The following is a 17,290-nucleotide window of genomic DNA, read 5'->3' on the forward strand; positions in this document are numbered from 1 at the left end:
AGTATTTTACAGCCTTCAATAATTATCCAGAAGGGCAGATGTGTTTGTTCAATAAATACTATGTAGAAAAAAATATTATTTGGCTGATCTCTTTTAATGCTCAACGACTGATATAACCGTTCTTTAAACGGCTGAGCTAAGGAACTGTTCTTAAAAACAATGCACAGTCAATGCAATTCCAGAACGTATAAAAATCTTGTAAAGTCTTTTTTAAACTATCCTAGCATAAGAGATCACATTTCTTATAAAATCGCTCTGTCTGATAGCGTCTACTAAATGCCGCAGATATAAATGTAAATGTAAATTGCCCTCTTGTGGCCATGAAAAGTGAACACGACGCAGCCGATAACTGAATTTTACAGCGGCGTTGCAGGTTTTGTGTATAGGCTCTCCACCAGTCAGATCTGGGCACTGTTCACAACACAAAAGGACATGGTTCAATGCGGCGGACTATGAAGGGTGGGGAATACTGTGGACACATGGATCCTGGCCGGAGGCGGTAGGAGATCATGTAGACAGCACTACTTCATACCCGCATTTCTTGTTTGTATGAGTTAATTTGATTGTGAGAAGACGGATGCGTAAAGATGTCCGTGGCGGGACTGAAGAAACAGTTGCACAAAGCAAGACAGGTAATCCATGTCCCGTCGCAGCGATCAATGCTAGGTTTATTTTTATACGCAAAAACATCGTCATAATTTATAAAGTATTACATCAACATTGTTGTTTAACACTGTTCCAGTACAAATCTATAAAGGAGTTTGTTGGCTTTCTTCTCCGTGTGACTTTATTCTTAATTAATGTGCTATATCTGAGCCATATCGTGTTTTCTAGTTTTAGCCTACATCATTCAGATTGTCCCATCCAATCTAGCTCACAGATTTTAACAACAAAAATAACGCATAAATACTTCTAACAAACCATGCAGTAGCCGCTTAAACATTTGAACATAATAATGCCTATATTAATGTTTATGTTTGGGACTTGGATCAATATGTGAAAAAGTGTCACAATAACAAGAGCAAATGACTGGCAGCAGTGCTGCTGCTTGGTTCCCACCTAGTGTAATCAAAATAATGTACACCTCATTCACCTTGAACTGATTTACTGCAGTAGCGGTAGTAGTAGTAGTAGGTGTTGTATGAGTTTAAATTGTAATGTAGCAATGGAAAATGGTCCTGAACATAAGATCTAGAAATATACTGTGTCCCGACATATAGCCTGTCCCAACATGAATGTCCCATGTTGGGACACTTACTAGTTTCGTACTGTAGGTTGTTTGGAAAGGAATTTTTTAGCTGAAAGTGCCTCTTTGACACAGAAAAAGTATGGAAAGTGTTTTGCTGGGTCTGCAGTTCTATTATGGAAGACTAAGTCTCTTAGTGTTATGAAGGCATTATTAAGCAGCTGCTATTGATAAGCAATTTGCAATGTAAAACAATATTTACCATATAATAGAATCTATAAAGAATATACTTTATCATTATGCATTTTTCTAAAATATTGTGGAAGAGAAATTAGCGACATTCTTATTAAAACATTAATTAAATGATTCAGTCCAACTAATGTTGTCAGGTAGAAAGTAAAATTTACAGAATAACTGTGATGTTCAATTCAATTAATATTGCCTGAAAGATACCAGAGTGGTATCAGATATGAAAACAGAAATACGTATGATAGATCTATAGTCACACTCGAGACAAACATGAAGGGGAACACAGTGGTAGAACACGAGGTGTCAAGGGGGGCAGTGTTTGTAGTCACTGACTATTGACAATTGGTGTTATGTAAGTGTTTCATGTTTGACATGTTTAAATGTTTGGTGTTTACCATTCATTTTTTTTTAACATGTACTTTGATTTTATTTCCAAGCCAAACAAAATCAAGATACTTTAAACTAATAAGACCTGCAGTGTTAGGAAGCTTGTTCTTAATGAAATCTTTGTGATTTCACTGCTGACCTATGTATTCTGCATAGCAGCTTGTTCACTTAGATAATGTCTTGTATTTGGTTTTGTCCCTTATAAATTCAGTTGTTCAATGAAAAGATCAGTGGAGTTGAAGGAACAAAGTTGAATGAAGATTTCATCAAAATGGAAAAGGTATGATTGAATACTGTTAAATTAAAGGTAGCATTATAAGTGACAATAATTTACACCTGTAAATCTGCAAAACATTCTTATCAATATACCATTGTGCTGACTTTATTATAGAAGACTCAGATCACTCACAAATTGATTCTGGACCTCATTACAAAAACCACAGAGTACCTTCACCCCAACCCAGGTATGATCATAAGAGGTCTAATGAGCATCTCTTCATCAATTTACTACTCTTTAAGTACTTTACATAACAATAAATTACTTAAAATGTTATTTCTGCCATTTCCCCTGGACTTTCAGCATATAGAGCAAAAGTTAGCGTGCTCAGTACAATGTCCAGGATCCGGGGGCAGGTGAAGAAGGCTGGATACCCGCAGACAGAGGGCATGCTGGGAGACTGTATGTTACGCTACGGAACTGAGCTAGGGGTGGAATCAGCATTTGGTATGTTTGATAGAATAAAGCTCACTAATAGTCATTCTGAAAAAAAGAAAGTTTTTATTGCTTACACCAATAGATTGCAATAGATTTGAGTCGTGTTCACACTACAATGTTACTACTTAACATAGCTGGTAGGTTTTACAACTTGTTACAAGTAGTTTATTTGTGTAATATATGCACGCTAATCGTTGGATAATCTGGGCAAAAAGTGCTTCCTTTGTTGGGCTGAATTGTAGCTCATACTTTTCTTGCTAGGCTGTGCGCTGGTGGACATGGGACAGGCCCTATGGGAGATGGCCAAAGTAAGAGACTGTCTGGATGTCTGTGTGAAACAAAGCTTTATCGATCCTCTTCAGATACTGCATGACAAAGAGCTGAAGGAAATTGCAGTGAGTCCTGCCATGTTCATGCACAAAAACAAAACAAAATCAATAAAGTGTCGTGGTTTCTTTCCTACTAATACTGTACCATACTTCTGACTCATGAGCACAAACAGGCCACATGATATAACAAACACCCTGGTCCTGCTAATGCATGTACTTTCCTCAGAGGCCAGTGTTTTATGTGTTTCCAGTTATGTCTTGATATTTTTTCTCTATTTTGTAGCACCATCTGAGAAAACTTGAAGGCCGTCGTTTAGATTTTGACTACAAGAAAAGGCATAAGGGGAAGATTACAGACTTTGAAATAAAACAAGCATTGGAGAAGTTTGAGGAGTCCAAAGAGCTTGCAGAGAGAAGCATGTTCAACCTCCTAGAAAATGATGTACGAAATTAGAAAAGGATTTATGCATTTGTAAATATTTCTGTCTGTATGACACCACTTAAATTTTATTTATCATACGTGATTTAGGTGGATCAGGTGCAACAACTGTTAGGCCTTACTGAAGCAGTACTGGACTACCATCAACAGTCATGCCACATTCTGGACAACCTCCAAAGCAGCCTGCAAAACAGGTCATATGATTGACCCTATGCACTAAACACTTTCATTTCAGCAGTGATTTGTGGATTATGACTATGACTGCCTCTCTGGATTCAGGTTGATTGAGGCCAGCAATAGACCCAGGAGGGAGTTCAGATCTAAATCTGTCGCAAGTTCATTGTGCTACACAGATATTTATGGATTTTCCACTTTCTCATCAGTACAGTCTTCAGGTGTGGTGTTTTTAACCTATCAGAATATTAGAAGGTTCTAAAATTGTCTGTCTTTACCGATTTGGTACTTAGTCACAAAACTACTATTCCTCAAAAGATTTAACATTCTTTGTTTAATGTGGTAGACACTGAAATAACTGAAGCTTTGAGTGAAAGACGTAAGTATGATTTAATACAAAATAAATTATAGACAGGTTTAAACTCATCACTCTGCAAGTTAGAACTTGTCTTAACCTTGTCTAAGTCAGTATATACTGTATTTCCATTCCTGCTAGATGTCACTCCGGGGGTCCACAGCACCAACCAAACTACCATCATGCCCCAAGCTTCAAACCATTCAACTTACAAAAGTAAATAATAACAGTTTGTACTTTCTCTTTGAAAATTGAGACCTAAACTAATTACATCTAAATAGATAATGCCACAAAATGTACTACAAAATGTATAAAATAAAAGGAAAACAGAACAAAAAGATTTCTGCTGCAATTTGGGACTAATTTGACTATATCCCAACACTGAGAAATCCCTGTTTATATGTTTTAATTACAGGTTTAATTTGTTTTAAAGTTTATTTTAAAAACTTAATGTTTGTTTTTATACTGGTTTTGATGGATTTGACAGCACTGTTATCAGACTAGATACCTGTCACTTGTCTGAAGTATGTTAACAGCGTAAAAGTAGAAGTTGTTTTTAACATCAGCATAGAGTCATGTGAAGTTATCTTCTATTCGCAGACTCTCCACTGGACCAACCTTGCTGTCGGGCCCTTTACTGCTTTAAGGCTGAAAATCAAGGAGAGTTAGGCTTCAAGATGGGTGACATCATTACTCTCACCAGTAAGATTGATGAAAACTGGTATGAAGGCATTCTCAGAGGGGAGTCTGGCCTTCTCCCCATCAGTTATGTTGATGTTCTTGTACCTCTGCCACAGTGACAGAAGGCTGACAGTGCACTGAACCACACACTATGAAATCTTCATATCCCTGGAGTTTGAAAATACATAGCTTTGACCATGGATTAACATTTTTATTTAAAATATGTGCTTCACATATCACGGTGGTTTTCTTGGGTTTTATTCCACTATGCAAATCTGTGTATTTTGCTATGATCTTTTCTATCTTTATGTTGTAAAATGGAAGAATCAAAGCAGACCTGTGAAATGTCTAGTATGTCAGTAAATCTTGAGGGTGATGGTAAATATTAGTGTTCCTTACCGGTGGGACCAAAAATAATGAATTATTTTATAAGTGAATGAATAATTTCCATATGTTGCACATCACAACATATGCAATTAGACAAGTACACAAAATATAATGTAGCCTACTGTTATAGCCTGTAGGAGCCATATGATGCTGCTTTTCTTTTATCAAAGCCATACTGGAATTCACTGTGCTGTAATATAGTCACTATATGCTCTTCGTTTCACGAAATAATATTTTGCATATCACTCACTAAAACCCGAAGAATAAAGGTTCCAGCACAGTCTTATTTTTCTGCGTTTGTGGTTTGATCCTCGTGGTATGCCGTACTGGCGGTTTCATCCATACTGACTCCACAGACTTTCAAACTCTGTGATATGCCAAAAGTGCTGCGAAAAGTGAGAAAATCATTAACCAATGATATCCTGTTAACTAAACATATATCGCTCTCACCAGGAGTGGTTTTATCTCTAAAGACAAGGTAGGTAGCAAAAGCTAACTAAATGATTGAGCTTGCTAGTTTAGCATAGCTAGTTAGCTACTATAGTTGTTGCTGGCTTAGCTAACTATCTTAGCTAGCTTGTTATCCAAACTAAGATGAATATAAAGTTTACCTGACAACATGATTTGGTCTGTTTGACTTTGTGCATATTACATGTACATATAGCTAGCTATTTCGAGATATATGTGTAACAATTTCAGTTAAATATCCTTGCTAGCTAACCTCTCTCTAACTAAACGTCTCAAGTTGTTTATCAAACCAGGTTAGCGCGTCGTCAATTATCTTACTAACACTAGATAGTTGGTTAGCTAGTTAGCCATAGCTAGTTTAGCAGCTAGCCAGATAGGTTAGTTATGCTAGCTGGTTGGTTGGTTGTTGATGTTGCAAGGGATCCGAACAGTCAGAGGTTTAACACTTTTGTTACTTTAACAACATTTTATCAATTACATTTTATTGTCTACCGTTAGTCAAGGCAAGTAGTCTGCGTATTGAATGTCTTAGGCGCAAGTCTTGTTTGAGTTGTCCAAGTTACAAATTATTCATTCTGTACAGGTGGAAGCCATTCATTTACGAAAAGTAAACAAGAGTCCTGTGTCGGCGGCCTATCTGAAAGCTGTCTCCTTTTTTATATATATAGCTATATATTTGTCCTTTTATAAGCGTTGCTATGGAGGAGGTCACTAGGCTAGTGTCAGCAGGCGATTGCCTGAAGATCTGGGATTCGACCACCATGACAGTGGTGGAACAGTTGAACCCGCACAGTGCCGTTCACCCCCTGACACAAGTGTGCTGGAGTAGTAGTAGTATCCTTGAGAGCAGCTTTTTAATCGTGTTTGAACGCATGGAAGGCTTTTCTTTGAGATACTGAAAAAATGTAGCACCACCTTCACAAAATGCAACTGATTCACTGTAGGTTTTTCAATTAGAAATGTTGTTAAAGCATTTTTTCCAATTGAATCATCTCACTGGTTTTCTGTTAGAAACAACACTTAACTTAAAAGTGCATTAGTGACTTGACCAGTTTTGAAATCTGTAGTACTATTTTATGATGTGCCTTGACAACAATCAGATCAGTACATTGTCAGTGCCAGCAGTACAGGTGACAAGTTGGTTGTGACAAGCCTGAAGTCCTCACCAGTGCCAGTGATGGAGCTTGCAGAAGGGGTCAGTTAACAAACTATACTATAGCAATCAGCATTTACAATAACTCGTATCTCACAGCATTCTTACCTGTGCAATATGTGGGGTTTCATTTTTAGAAGAAACAAACGCGGGTTGCACTGAACTCAACATCTCAGTTCCTGGTCAGTGGAGGTCTGGATAGCACAGTAAATATCTGGGACCTGAAAACAAAAAGATTACATCGTAGCCTCAAGGTGCCTCACTATTCTGTGACTTCTTAAAGTGAATTATGTAAATATTCAACTTCTCACATGTAAGAATTTATATAATGTGATTTTTGAAGTGTGCATCTTAAGCACCTTTCAAAACATCCTAACCCTGACATCAGAAAATCTAAGTCTGTTCCTTACTCATTTCCATATATTTTGCCTCTCATCAGGACCATAAGGAAGAAGTGACATGTGTATCCTTCAATGGTGGTGACAGCTATATAGCATCTGGTTCCACCAGTGGAGATATCATCCTTCATAACATTACTACCAATCTGTCCAGCAAACCCTTCGGCCATGGGCCAAATGAGGTGAGTGTGCCCCATTCCAGTAAAGCATGAGATCCCTGTGAGGTCATTTGAATATAGACAGTAATTACATGGATATACAGAAGTAAATAGGTGTTTTCTCTTTGTAGCCTGTCCATGACCTGAAGTATTCGCTGATAAAGCGCTCTCTGTTGGGGAGTGTATCAGATAGTGGTTCTGTGGTGCTGTGGGATACCAACACACAGAAGGAGCAGCACACGTTTGAGGGAGCGCATAAAGCTCCTGCCTCAGGCCTGGCCTTCTCCCCAGCCAACGACCTGCTCTTCATCACAGTGGGATTGGATAAGAAGATTGTCTGTTATGATACTTCCAGCAAAATGTAAGAGTGGGTGTATGTGTAGTTTTAGATGATGCGATACATGTTGTACCTTAGACCTTTTGTAAATCTTTTACAAATTTGAATATACTTACTGATTTAAGACCATATATTGATTGATTGTGTTTTGTGCAATTCTTGCAGTATTTTCAGGAGTAAGCAGGTTGAGTCCCCCCTCACAGCAGTGGACTTTACTCCAGATGGAGCAGGGCTAGTAGTGGGCTCCACCCAGGGCAGGATCTACCTGTATGACCTGCGTAATCTGAGTGCTCCTATTAGAACCACCATAGCTCACAAAACGTCAGTCACCTGCATCCGCTTTCAGCACTCCAACACCAGGCTAAAGGTATTGCATTGTGTCCAAAAAAACCCATCCTGCTTTGTAATGTACACTAAATCCACATTTCCACATCCCAGTATCTATAAAGCCCTTCTTCCTCAGACAAGTAAAACAGTGTCCAGCAAGACATCCTCGCTGCAGTCCAGCAAGAGAACCTCTGTGAAGCTTGGACCAAATCCTCTGAGTGGCCCTCCAACCCACAGCTCTACAGTGGCCCCTGGCCTGCCTGCCCCTGAACACCAGCCACTGGAGCGAGCAGATGGGCAGGCCCAGAACCCAGGTGAGGTTCTGTTCGCCTGGAGCTCTTTATCTACTGCACAGCTAAATTCAGCTCTTCAGTACTGATTTTATTATTTTTGGTGGGTCTGTGTACCTGTTTCTGTCAATTTGCATTTGACAATATGTAACTTTTGCTTTCTTCTTTGTCATTTTGAAATGAACCCTAAATTCATAATATGCCCAGTAATCTCCTTCAGTCTGCAAGATGGCCTTCAAATATAGCCTCTAGTCCTCATGCAGGACCTTAGTTAAAAGGTGTTATGCTGGAGTACTGATTCTGCTGCCGTGTTCCTTGTGTGTGTAGTCAGTGGTGGGGCGGCAGAGGTGTCTTCCAGGGAGGCTGAGGGCCAGCACAGCGTGGACAAGTTCAGCACTGTGGGCCGAAACAGCCTCAGCCTGGACATCTTTTCTCCTGTCACTGAGGGTATACACTACCTCTGTAGTGATTTTGGAATGATGTTTAAAACATTTTGTACTGTTGTTTCTGTTTTTGTCGCTACTAGCTTTTGTTTGTTTGTTTGGCTTTGTAATAGTTTTTTTTTTCCCCTTATCCCCTGCCCCCCTCTTATATATTTCATCTGTACCCAGGTTTCAAAATGCATGCTTTCAGTGGTGATACTCCAACTTCCAGAAATGGTCTGTACTTTCTCAGATATAGTATGCATATAAAATAGAGTATTAAAATGCTTGTAATATTTACATCAAGTACACTCTTTCAATATAACTTGTCATTAAGGCTCAGTCATGAATGCATTTCATCATGGCTTGTGGAGAAACTGTAGCCTTGATGGTTTGTCTTGCCACTAGGTGGTAGTACCGATGTGTTCTTCAGAGAAGCTGAGGGTCAGCACAGTTCAGACAGATACAGGGTAGGCCGGAACAGCCTGGACATTTTCTCTCCTGTCCGAGATGGTGAGAGTATTCTTCCTCTTATCTTCATTTGCTGTTTATACTCGTTATTCAAAATATAAATTTACTACCCACTTTATTAAAAACATACTCTGTACTTAGTTATTAGGGATGTCTAATATGTGGACTTTATTAGAATTCAGTTAAAGATTATAGGTTATATATTGCCTTGCCATCTATTGTCACCCATCCTCTAGCCTATTGTGTTCAGTTTCTGACCACAGGACCACTACATGATCGATGTCATTTGGGTGGTGGACCATTCTCAATACAGCAGTGGCCCTGACCTGGTAGTGGCATTGTAGTGGGTCCTTTGTTGGAGTACACCAGGAACAGCAGTGTTACACGTGTTGATGTCATGTTGGGTTAAGAGTGGTCTACCACTGATGAAGAGTTGGACGATGGCAAACGTAATGTGCATAACAACAGATGAGCACTAGACTCTTAACTATATCTAATTACCTTTTTAATAAATCTTTCAATTGAAGTGGGTGGTGAGTTTATATTTTTGTTATAACAGGAAGGCTTAGTTTCATAAATATTCTATTTTTTTAATTACAACGTATCCAGTTTAGTGTCTGACATCTTATAAATGGCTTTCTAGATTACAAAGGTCAAAGACTCAGTGATGCCTCAGTTGGAAAGAAAGGTGAGTTTTCATTTCCCACCTCAGTAATTTCAGCACTTTAACAAAGCAGTTTGTTATTAAAGGGTATTTAATTATATAAACTACATGTATACAAGTATTTCCTTATTTGTCTGTCTGTAATGCTAGATTTAGACTTCCTACCTCAGTACCATGGCTCAGCCCAGCGTAAGAACCCCCTGGGCACGCCTGGCAGCCGCTGCTACAGTCCACTGTCTGCTGTCCACACTCCCCCTGCAATCAAAGAAGAGGAGCCAGTAACCACATCACCTACACATTCAGACAGGCAGAGCAGCACAATGGTCAGTCACACTGTTTTAAAAAAAAAAAGCAACAAAAAAAAAAACACAAACAAAACTCTGCAATAATATCACCTCAGCAAGCAGCAAGAATATGCTTTGTAGCTTTAGTTTATAGTTTTTGCTTGTTGTCAAATGATTCCAGAATTGAGGTTTATGAACATTTTTGGACAGGTGAAGAACAGTGGTCCCAGGCAGGACATCATGACCACACCCCCTACTTCTCAGAGTACACGCATCCAATCAGTGCCTCCCTTCAACACCCCTGAGCCTAGTCAGCGGCAAGAAGTGCCAACCCAGCTCACTTATGATTCACCAGTGAATGGCAGCCAGCCCACAGCAGCACCAGGTATGTGAAAAGGTTGCTGGAGAGATTTGATTGCATTTAAGTGATGTTTCCTTTAAACATAGCTGTATGTTCCCAACTTATGCAGCAGCAGCTGGTGCTTCTGCTGCTGGAAGTAGTGGAGCTCCACTCACTTCTGTCCAGATGAATTTTGTACGCAACATGATCCATGAAGCACTAGAGGACTTCAGGTGAGAGATTTCTAAATTTAATAAGAATGGTAACAAGCAGCAAAAGCACATTACTAAAGATGCTACAGCTTATTTAACTTGACGCTGACCGATTGCTGAACAAATTTCACCTTGCCTTTTGTCACCACCAACCCTTCATTATGTTAATTTTTGTTATCTCTTCCAGGGACACCTGCCATAGAGACATTATCAATCTCCAAGTAGAAATGGTGAGACAATTCTACATTCAACTGGTAGGTGTCACCTGCAACTCAAGTTGCCTTATTTATTTCCTTACCTTTTTTTCTTCCTATCAATCCTTTGATTTGTAAGGCCCTGTAATATGACTACTGTTCTCTTGCAGAATGAGATCCATGGGCTCATTGAGAGGTACTCTGTCAATGACTCTCTTGTAGAGGAGATTGAGAAGCTGAAGGAGGAAAACAAACGACTCAGATCCAACTACTAAGAAGCAGATGGATCTCCACTTTTTACATGGGTAGAGAAAGATCTCCCACAGCGCTTGAAGTAAGGGTTTGTCCTGAAGTCTCTGGGGGCACTACCCCATCGATCTAGGTGGAGGAATGATGGGGAGAAATTCATACCTGGCTGCTGCTGTGTGAACTATGCTCTTGTCCCCTCAGGTCAGGAGAGGCATCTTGTTTTGTATTTGTCACACCAGTGCATATTTTTAAGGTTACTGTGGGATTTTTCTAATATTCCTGTGCCTTCAGAAAGAGAGAAATGTGCTAGATAATTTCTCTCCATTTGTGCAGTTTTTTTGCATATCTTTAAAATAGAAAAATTGTAATAAAATATTATGATACACAGGGCTTACATTTATGAATGCTGTGTGGTGACAAAATTTGACATTCTTCCATTCCAACCATTGGATGAGTGTGCTCTAGGTTATGCATTTGTATTTCATTATTTTGTAAGCCTATGACCAAACCAGTGGATTGTACACACTGGTTATTTTGCTTGTCAGCAGTTAGAATACAGACAATTCAGACATAAATCACACAAACAAGTGTGTTTTTTAAGTGACTTATCATGGTAATAGCTGAAAAAAGCAAACAAATTACTAACTCAAAAATATTCCTGTTTATAATCAACTTTTGTAATAGGCCCTTTAGCAGTTTTTCCTAAATAAATTATTGCATTAAACCTCTACATTTGACTGAATTAAATTTATGGAATTTGGCAGTTTCTTGTATTTACAAGTTTTACAATGCAATTATCATTATATCTACAGCATGGAATCTAATTTTTAATGGTGTCAATTCAATTAATTTCTATTTAGTGTAGAAAATTAACATACTTGGAATGGAAATATACAGTTAATGCATGATTATTTCTAGCTTAATGTTTTAAATTGTATGCAAAAATGGTGGTACTGTCCTTTCTTCAACAGGGCAGCAAGGCCCAATTTTGTTTTGGTTAACGGTCTGCATACATTTTGCATCAGGGTTTTGCCTGGGTTTCTACATGTAAATGTCACTGCTTGGTAATGCAGCCAGAAACTGACTACTGACAAAGGCCTGAGGAGTACACAAGCTATATAGCACTTGAGCTGCAGCCTGTAACTTCTCTTCCAAGGCATTTGTGAGAGTGCAAGTCCAGTGTTTAAACACAGATCATATGAGTAATGAGCCAGAACAGTAGAAATATGACATCTTTAGTGACGGGTGCCATTTCTTGGTCAGGAGAAGCCAAAAGAGGGTTGTGCTCAAGAACAGGCATGTATTGACCCAGAACAGATTAACTCCATTGTAGCCAATTCCACCATTAGACAGGAAGAGACACCATTTCATTTCTAATAAATTAACCTCAACTAGGCTAGACTATCAGGGGCCCCAGTTCTCAGCTATCTAGAACACCTGTACTCAGACCTGTAGGCCAGTATATACTGCTGTTCTCTCCATTGACCAACTATGTGCAAATGAACAACTGTTCTTCATGAGTCTGTTGCTGGTAGTTGCCGTGAAGTTCCTGTAGTATAAAACATAAGAACCTGCAGTCTAATGGTGGAAAAGGTTAAAAAGGAGTTATTAAAACAAAGATGCAAGTACTGTAACTTTACAATATTTAAATACCAACATTGCCATGCAGCAAGTTCATATTATGGATTTTAATCTTTTTGACCGAATACAAACTAAACAGCATTACAACCTGAGATGCTAAACTGCTCTATAAAAATTGTATTTATTAGACACAAAAAAACAATGGCAGATAAATCTCAACAGTGAACCCGGACTAGCCTAAAAATATATGCTTTGAGATTTGTTTAAAAAAAAAAAAAAAAATTCAATATTTAAAACACTCATTTCATAGTTCATACATTACATAAATATATAGGCTTTTTTTGAAGAGTCCTTTCACATGCATGGGTAGCAAATGATGAGTCACAGAGGCCAGCATGTGTGAGGTAGAGAGTGAGTCCCGAGATGAAATGCGTCAAGTGCACTCTGACACATCTGACCTACAGATAGGACAGGTGGCATTCTCCTGAGAATCAAGCAATGAAAAGGCATGTTACACTATAGCACAGTATGGGGGGGGGGGGGGGGGGGGGGGGGTGATTTAGTTCAGAAAATGTATCACAGTGACTCACTTTTAACCAACGGTCAATGCATTTAACATGGTAGTCATGGAGACATGGAAGTATTCTTAACTTCTCCCTTTCTTTGTAGCTACAGAAACATATTTGACAGCTATATGAGAGAGAAAGGAGGAAACATTACAGAATTAGATATTACAAATAAGTAGAAATGAAAAAGGGTATTACAATGAGGAAAATAAATATTTCTGTTCCAAAGACTCACTCAGTCTTCCCCGCATTGTTCGCAGGGTCATAAGCTTTTGTAGGGAGTCTCTCAATCTCCCCTTTACTAAGAGTGTTCTTGGCCACCACAGCTCCCTGGTTCTCTTCAAATGCTAGAAGTGCCTATAACCAAAACCACAGAAAACATCTTAGATTTTAATTTTAAAAAATAATAAAAAATTTAAACATCAATTAATTAAAAAAAGGGAAATGTGAGGGCCACAACATATTTAACAACTTATACCTCATAGTTATTCCCCTGGCTGTCATCAAACAGTTCCAAAGGCAAATGGGGAGTGTGTCTGTGGCGCGTACCGCGAGGGCGGCCTGCCTGGGGGAGTCGCATACGCCTGCCTGGTCAGTCATAACACAGCATTAGCACAGAAACACCTTTGGAAATGCACAATTCACTAATCTTCTCAAATAGACTCAGCAATTAAGCATTAAGTACACCATATCTGTGAAACAGAAAAGCAACTCACTGGATTGGCCCTGAAATATGGCCTGCTGCAGCTCTGCAAATTCAGTGGCTCTGTGGGAGAATGATGCAGAGTTCACCATGGAGGTCCAGGGTGAGATCCAGCCCAAACCCACATAGGAATCAAACTAAAGGGGAAGATGTAAACAAGACCAAAGCATCACTTTTAATAGTCACTGACATTAACCTCACACGGTATATGCTTTGACTGAGTAAAAAAAGCAAAGAATTCTGCGCTTCTAGCTACAAACCGGGTGGTTTTGGGACTGTCTGTTGGACGCTGTAACCGCCAATCTCTGCTCCTGCTGCAGCTGCTCCTCTCTGTCAAACTGCTCCTGCAGAACACATGGAGTTAATGAGAAAAGCAATACGAACCAGGAGTAAAAAACACTTCAGGTTCAAGCTACATTATATGCCCTTTCCAACACCTGCAACATCTTCAGTATTCATCAAACAATAACAGATTTATGATTTAGCGCATGAGGGGTCTTAAACCAAGAAATGATTAGATAGCTAGATAGATAGCTAGATAGATAAGTGCTGTTCTTGGCCTTCAGGACTTGCCACCCTATTATAGAGCTTCAAGCCTTTTCACTCATCTCACCAGAAATTTCAGAGAATCTCTGAGTACTTCTGATGATGCAACATGCGCTCCTTAATGATGCAACATGAGCTCCTTAATGACTGAAGTAATCAGGGGAGCAACTCCTACCTGAAGCCTTCTGGCAAATGCCTCATCTTCATCCATTTGAATGGAGCGAACCATGGCTTCAACTACCACGGCATCATCCTCATCCTCAACTATGATTATCTCCTCCTGTATTTGACAGGCAGGAGGATTTACAGATATGTTTCTTCTTTCTGTCTCTGCACAAGACACAGAGCAAATCTTATTACAACATGACTGTACTAAATGTACTAAATCTCTCAAACAAAAAGGAGTAGCCATGGGGATGTCCATCATGCTAGAAATTCTGTTTGGCCATTCTTGTACACAAATGGTTCACACCTGCATCTTGCAAGCACCTTTCTTCCTCTGCTCCAAGCAAATGTGCTGCTGATGCACATCCAGAAGACCTAGCACAAGTTCTAGTAGATGTTCTTTTAGATTTCTGTTCCTTACTCCTAATGCCAAGTGCTTTTTGCAATGAGGCACAACCACGTGGAGACATCTCGCTCAAGCCATTTCGAGCAGCGGTGGCTACTAGCGCTGTGTGTCGAGGAGCTCTAGCAGAAGTTGAGGGCTCAGAACAGGAGGTAGAGGTGGAGGGTGGTGGACGTGGAGACTCCAACCACGTTAAGTCAGAAGGTAGGAGAGACGAGGCAGGCACAAATCCAACTCTTTCTGCTGCTCTGTTCATATGCTGAGGAGTTTCCCTGCAAGCGTCCTGCAGCCTCCGTCGCTTCACTGTCCTCTGAGAGACTGGAGTTGTGTGAAGGTATCCTGGAATCTTGACCCCTGGCTCTGATCTTTTGCTGTCTGGACCACAATGTGTGCTCTAAGAATAAAAGCAAAATGAAAAGAAAATTGAGATATTTTTAGTTGCTAAAATGTCTCTACAGTAGATGCAGAACTTTAGATTTTAGATGAAAGCTGTTCATACCACTTTGTGATCATCAGCTTTTTGAGAACTCCGTTTTCTTCTAAAAGCAAAGGGGCTGCAAAGCAGAAGCACAGATTTCTAACAGATATAATTATGAAGTAGCAGTCAGTATCTAAGGTTATTCTGTCTTGACCTAAGACACAAACACCTTGACTAGGGTTGAGACGAGAAAGTGTTCCACATCTTGGATATATAGTCCACAATTAAGATCAAATGAAACAAAAACAACACCCCTAGTACTATCTGGGTATCCTTAATAAATCAATTATGGTAGATTAGGGAGACCATGAGAACAAAGCTATAATGCTTTTTCAGACTTCGAAAGCGCTGCCCTCCGTTGAGACATTTTTGCACCCTATAAATGTATTGTACCATAGTAACTTTTTTTTTTTTCTCAACAAATTGTCCACTCAGTAATACCTTGGAGTTTCAGGAACAAGCATAGAAGAAACGTCATGAGAGGCTCCTCCATCATCAAAGGGAAGATCGCTATCATTCAGCAGGCAAGCATTATTCAGAGATTCCTCCGTTTCCTGTTCATCCAAACTTCGGAAAGGACCGCTGCTAGGCCTGGAGTCTTCCAGTGTGCTATCCATAGCCAGCTACTGGTTATTGTGTACTACACTCTGGCGGTGTCTTATAGACAAGAAGAAAAACGGGAAGACAAAATAAACATCCTGCTAGATACCAATTACTGTTGGAACTTAATCACTGCACTCTTGATGACTAAGTACATAGGCTCGCGCTTCTAGTGAGCAGGCTAGTTCGCTATCGTTACAATAAGAGTACAGTGAAGATTTTCGAAGATTTTTTTCAATCATATTGACTGAGTTTAGCAGCTACATAGCTACCGCCATCACACTACGTTAAGCACAATCTGAAATTACTGATTCTAGCTATATTACGCCAGATTACCCTACCGATGCTGTTTCCTTAGATTAGCTGCTACCTAGCTACCAAATACACCATCCCTATTCTGGCGAACTTGTGTTACGCCTGTTTCCAGTTATTCGGACGACAACAAACTGTGTCTCAATTCCGCTTACTGTGTACAAACAAGTTCTAACTAAAGTACTTTTAGTTACTTACTTAAATCAGTGGCCAATTTTACTCGCTAACTATGGAGAGCGAAGGCGCCATACAATAATTTTCTAAGAGCGCTTCCGTAGCATCATTTCCGGCGACGCACGCTTTTCCATGTTTTTTGAACTCGAATTATCTTTACAAAATCAGACGAAATATTCCGGAAAGACCTCTACATTACAAATTCGGGGTTTATCGACAATTTTATTATTAACGCTTGCTTTCATTATACACTATATTACGTTCATGTACCTTAAACCCACTTTCGAAATTTTATAATTGGTAGACAGCCACCTGACGTAGTAGTCAGTCACCTTATTCCATTTATCAAAGGAATCTCACTACATTACCTGTTTACAAAATCGTCTTTGGATGGAAGAGGATTTTCATCAGAATAGTGACAATAACGTAGTGGCATGGTAGCAAGTGTGTTGCGTTGATATTAAGGTATTTGGAATAGCCTACTGCTGGAGTTTTTGTGTGTCACTACTGAACTGAGTGGTCCCAATATCAAAATGATGAATCCAGCACTGATGAAATATAGATTACACCTGCAAACTGTAAATTGTTTCTAACAAACTGGCTCATGAGTGTATGTCCATGATAGTTTAAACTCAATCTTTTTTACCAGGACTTTCAGCACCAGTTCTCATCAACCGCCTTGTAGTTTTAATGTTTCGTTTCTTAAGCAACTCATCAGCTAATTATCAGTCCTGGCATTAGTTAGGTTATGTGCGATAGTTTACGGGAAACTGGACACTATGTTGGGAAGTGGGTTCCCAAGACTGGATTTTAAACCCACTGCCACTGAATGTGGGTTATATTAAGACAAAATCCATTTATTTCAACTCTAAATTATAAATTGGACAGGAGTC

At 39.4% G+C, this 17,290-nt stretch overlaps 3 protein-coding genes across 7 annotated transcripts; 2 read left to right on the forward strand and 1 right to left on the reverse strand.

Annotated features, from left to right (window-relative positions):
- Window positions 1-396: 396 nt before the first annotated feature.
- sh3gl3b (SH3-domain GRB2-like 3b) lies at window positions 397-5,188 on the forward strand. 3 transcript variants are annotated; one of them, XM_027013908.2, is made up of 11 exons: window positions 397-632; window positions 2,034-2,102; window positions 2,214-2,286; window positions 2,403-2,546; window positions 2,799-2,932; window positions 3,150-3,308; window positions 3,396-3,499; window positions 3,585-3,700; window positions 3,826-3,858; window positions 3,976-4,050; window positions 4,435-5,188. In XM_027013908.2, exons 1-11 carry the CDS (start codon window positions 588-590, stop codon window positions 4,632-4,634), a joined length of 1,152 nt encoding a protein of 383 aa, XP_026869709.2. In that variant the 5' UTR covers window positions 397-587; the 3' UTR covers window positions 4,635-5,188. The 3 variants fall into 3 exon arrangements, with proteins under 3 accessions (XP_026869709.2, XP_026869710.2, XP_026869711.2); XM_027013909.2 differs by having other exon boundaries at window positions 2,217-2,286; XM_027013910.2 differs by lacking the exon at window positions 3,826-3,858.
- A 22-nt stretch (window positions 5,189-5,210) lies between these two features.
- nedd1 (NEDD1 gamma-tubulin ring complex targeting factor) lies at window positions 5,211-11,599 on the forward strand. Of its 3 annotated transcripts, none has more exons than XM_027013905.2 (17): window positions 5,211-5,380; window positions 6,062-6,204; window positions 6,471-6,565; window positions 6,661-6,777; window positions 6,963-7,103; window positions 7,211-7,440; window positions 7,582-7,783; window positions 7,880-8,057; window positions 8,361-8,480; window positions 8,645-8,692; window positions 8,864-8,968; window positions 9,570-9,614; window positions 9,741-9,913; window positions 10,085-10,259; window positions 10,345-10,447; window positions 10,614-10,680; window positions 10,791-11,599. In XM_027013905.2, exons 1-17 carry the CDS (start codon window positions 5,277-5,279, stop codon window positions 10,893-10,895), a joined length of 2,151 nt encoding a protein of 716 aa, XP_026869706.2. In that variant the 5' UTR covers window positions 5,211-5,276; the 3' UTR covers window positions 10,896-11,599. The 3 variants fall into 3 exon arrangements, with proteins under 3 accessions (XP_026869706.2, XP_026869707.2, XP_026869708.2); XM_027013906.2 differs by having other exon boundaries at window positions 5,228-5,380; window positions 5,954-6,204; XM_027013907.2 differs by having other exon boundaries at window positions 5,228-5,380; window positions 6,039-6,204.
- Window positions 11,600-12,527: 928 nt separating this feature from the next.
- si:ch211-59o9.10 (uncharacterized protein LOC561841 homolog) lies at window positions 12,528-16,494 on the reverse strand. The gene is made up of 11 exons (XM_027013891.2): window positions 16,422-16,494; window positions 15,753-15,968; window positions 15,333-15,387; window positions 14,738-15,227; window positions 14,441-14,595; window positions 13,980-14,063; window positions 13,733-13,856; window positions 13,495-13,604; window positions 13,252-13,373; window positions 13,041-13,140; window positions 12,528-12,934 (listed from the first exon to the last, which is right to left on the reverse strand). Exons 2-11 carry the CDS (start codon window positions 15,926-15,928, stop codon window positions 12,884-12,886), a joined length of 1,467 nt encoding a protein of 488 aa, XP_026869692.2. The 5' UTR covers window positions 15,929-15,968; window positions 16,422-16,494; the 3' UTR covers window positions 12,528-12,883.
- Between the last annotated feature and the right edge of the window lie 796 nt (window positions 16,495-17,290).

The sequence above is a fragment of the Electrophorus electricus genome, chromosome 12 (genome assembly GCF_013358815.1).
Source record: "Electrophorus electricus isolate fEleEle1 chromosome 12, fEleEle1.pri, whole genome shotgun sequence".
In the NCBI taxonomy this organism is placed as follows: Eukaryota; Metazoa; Chordata; class Actinopteri; order Gymnotiformes; family Gymnotidae; genus Electrophorus; species Electrophorus electricus.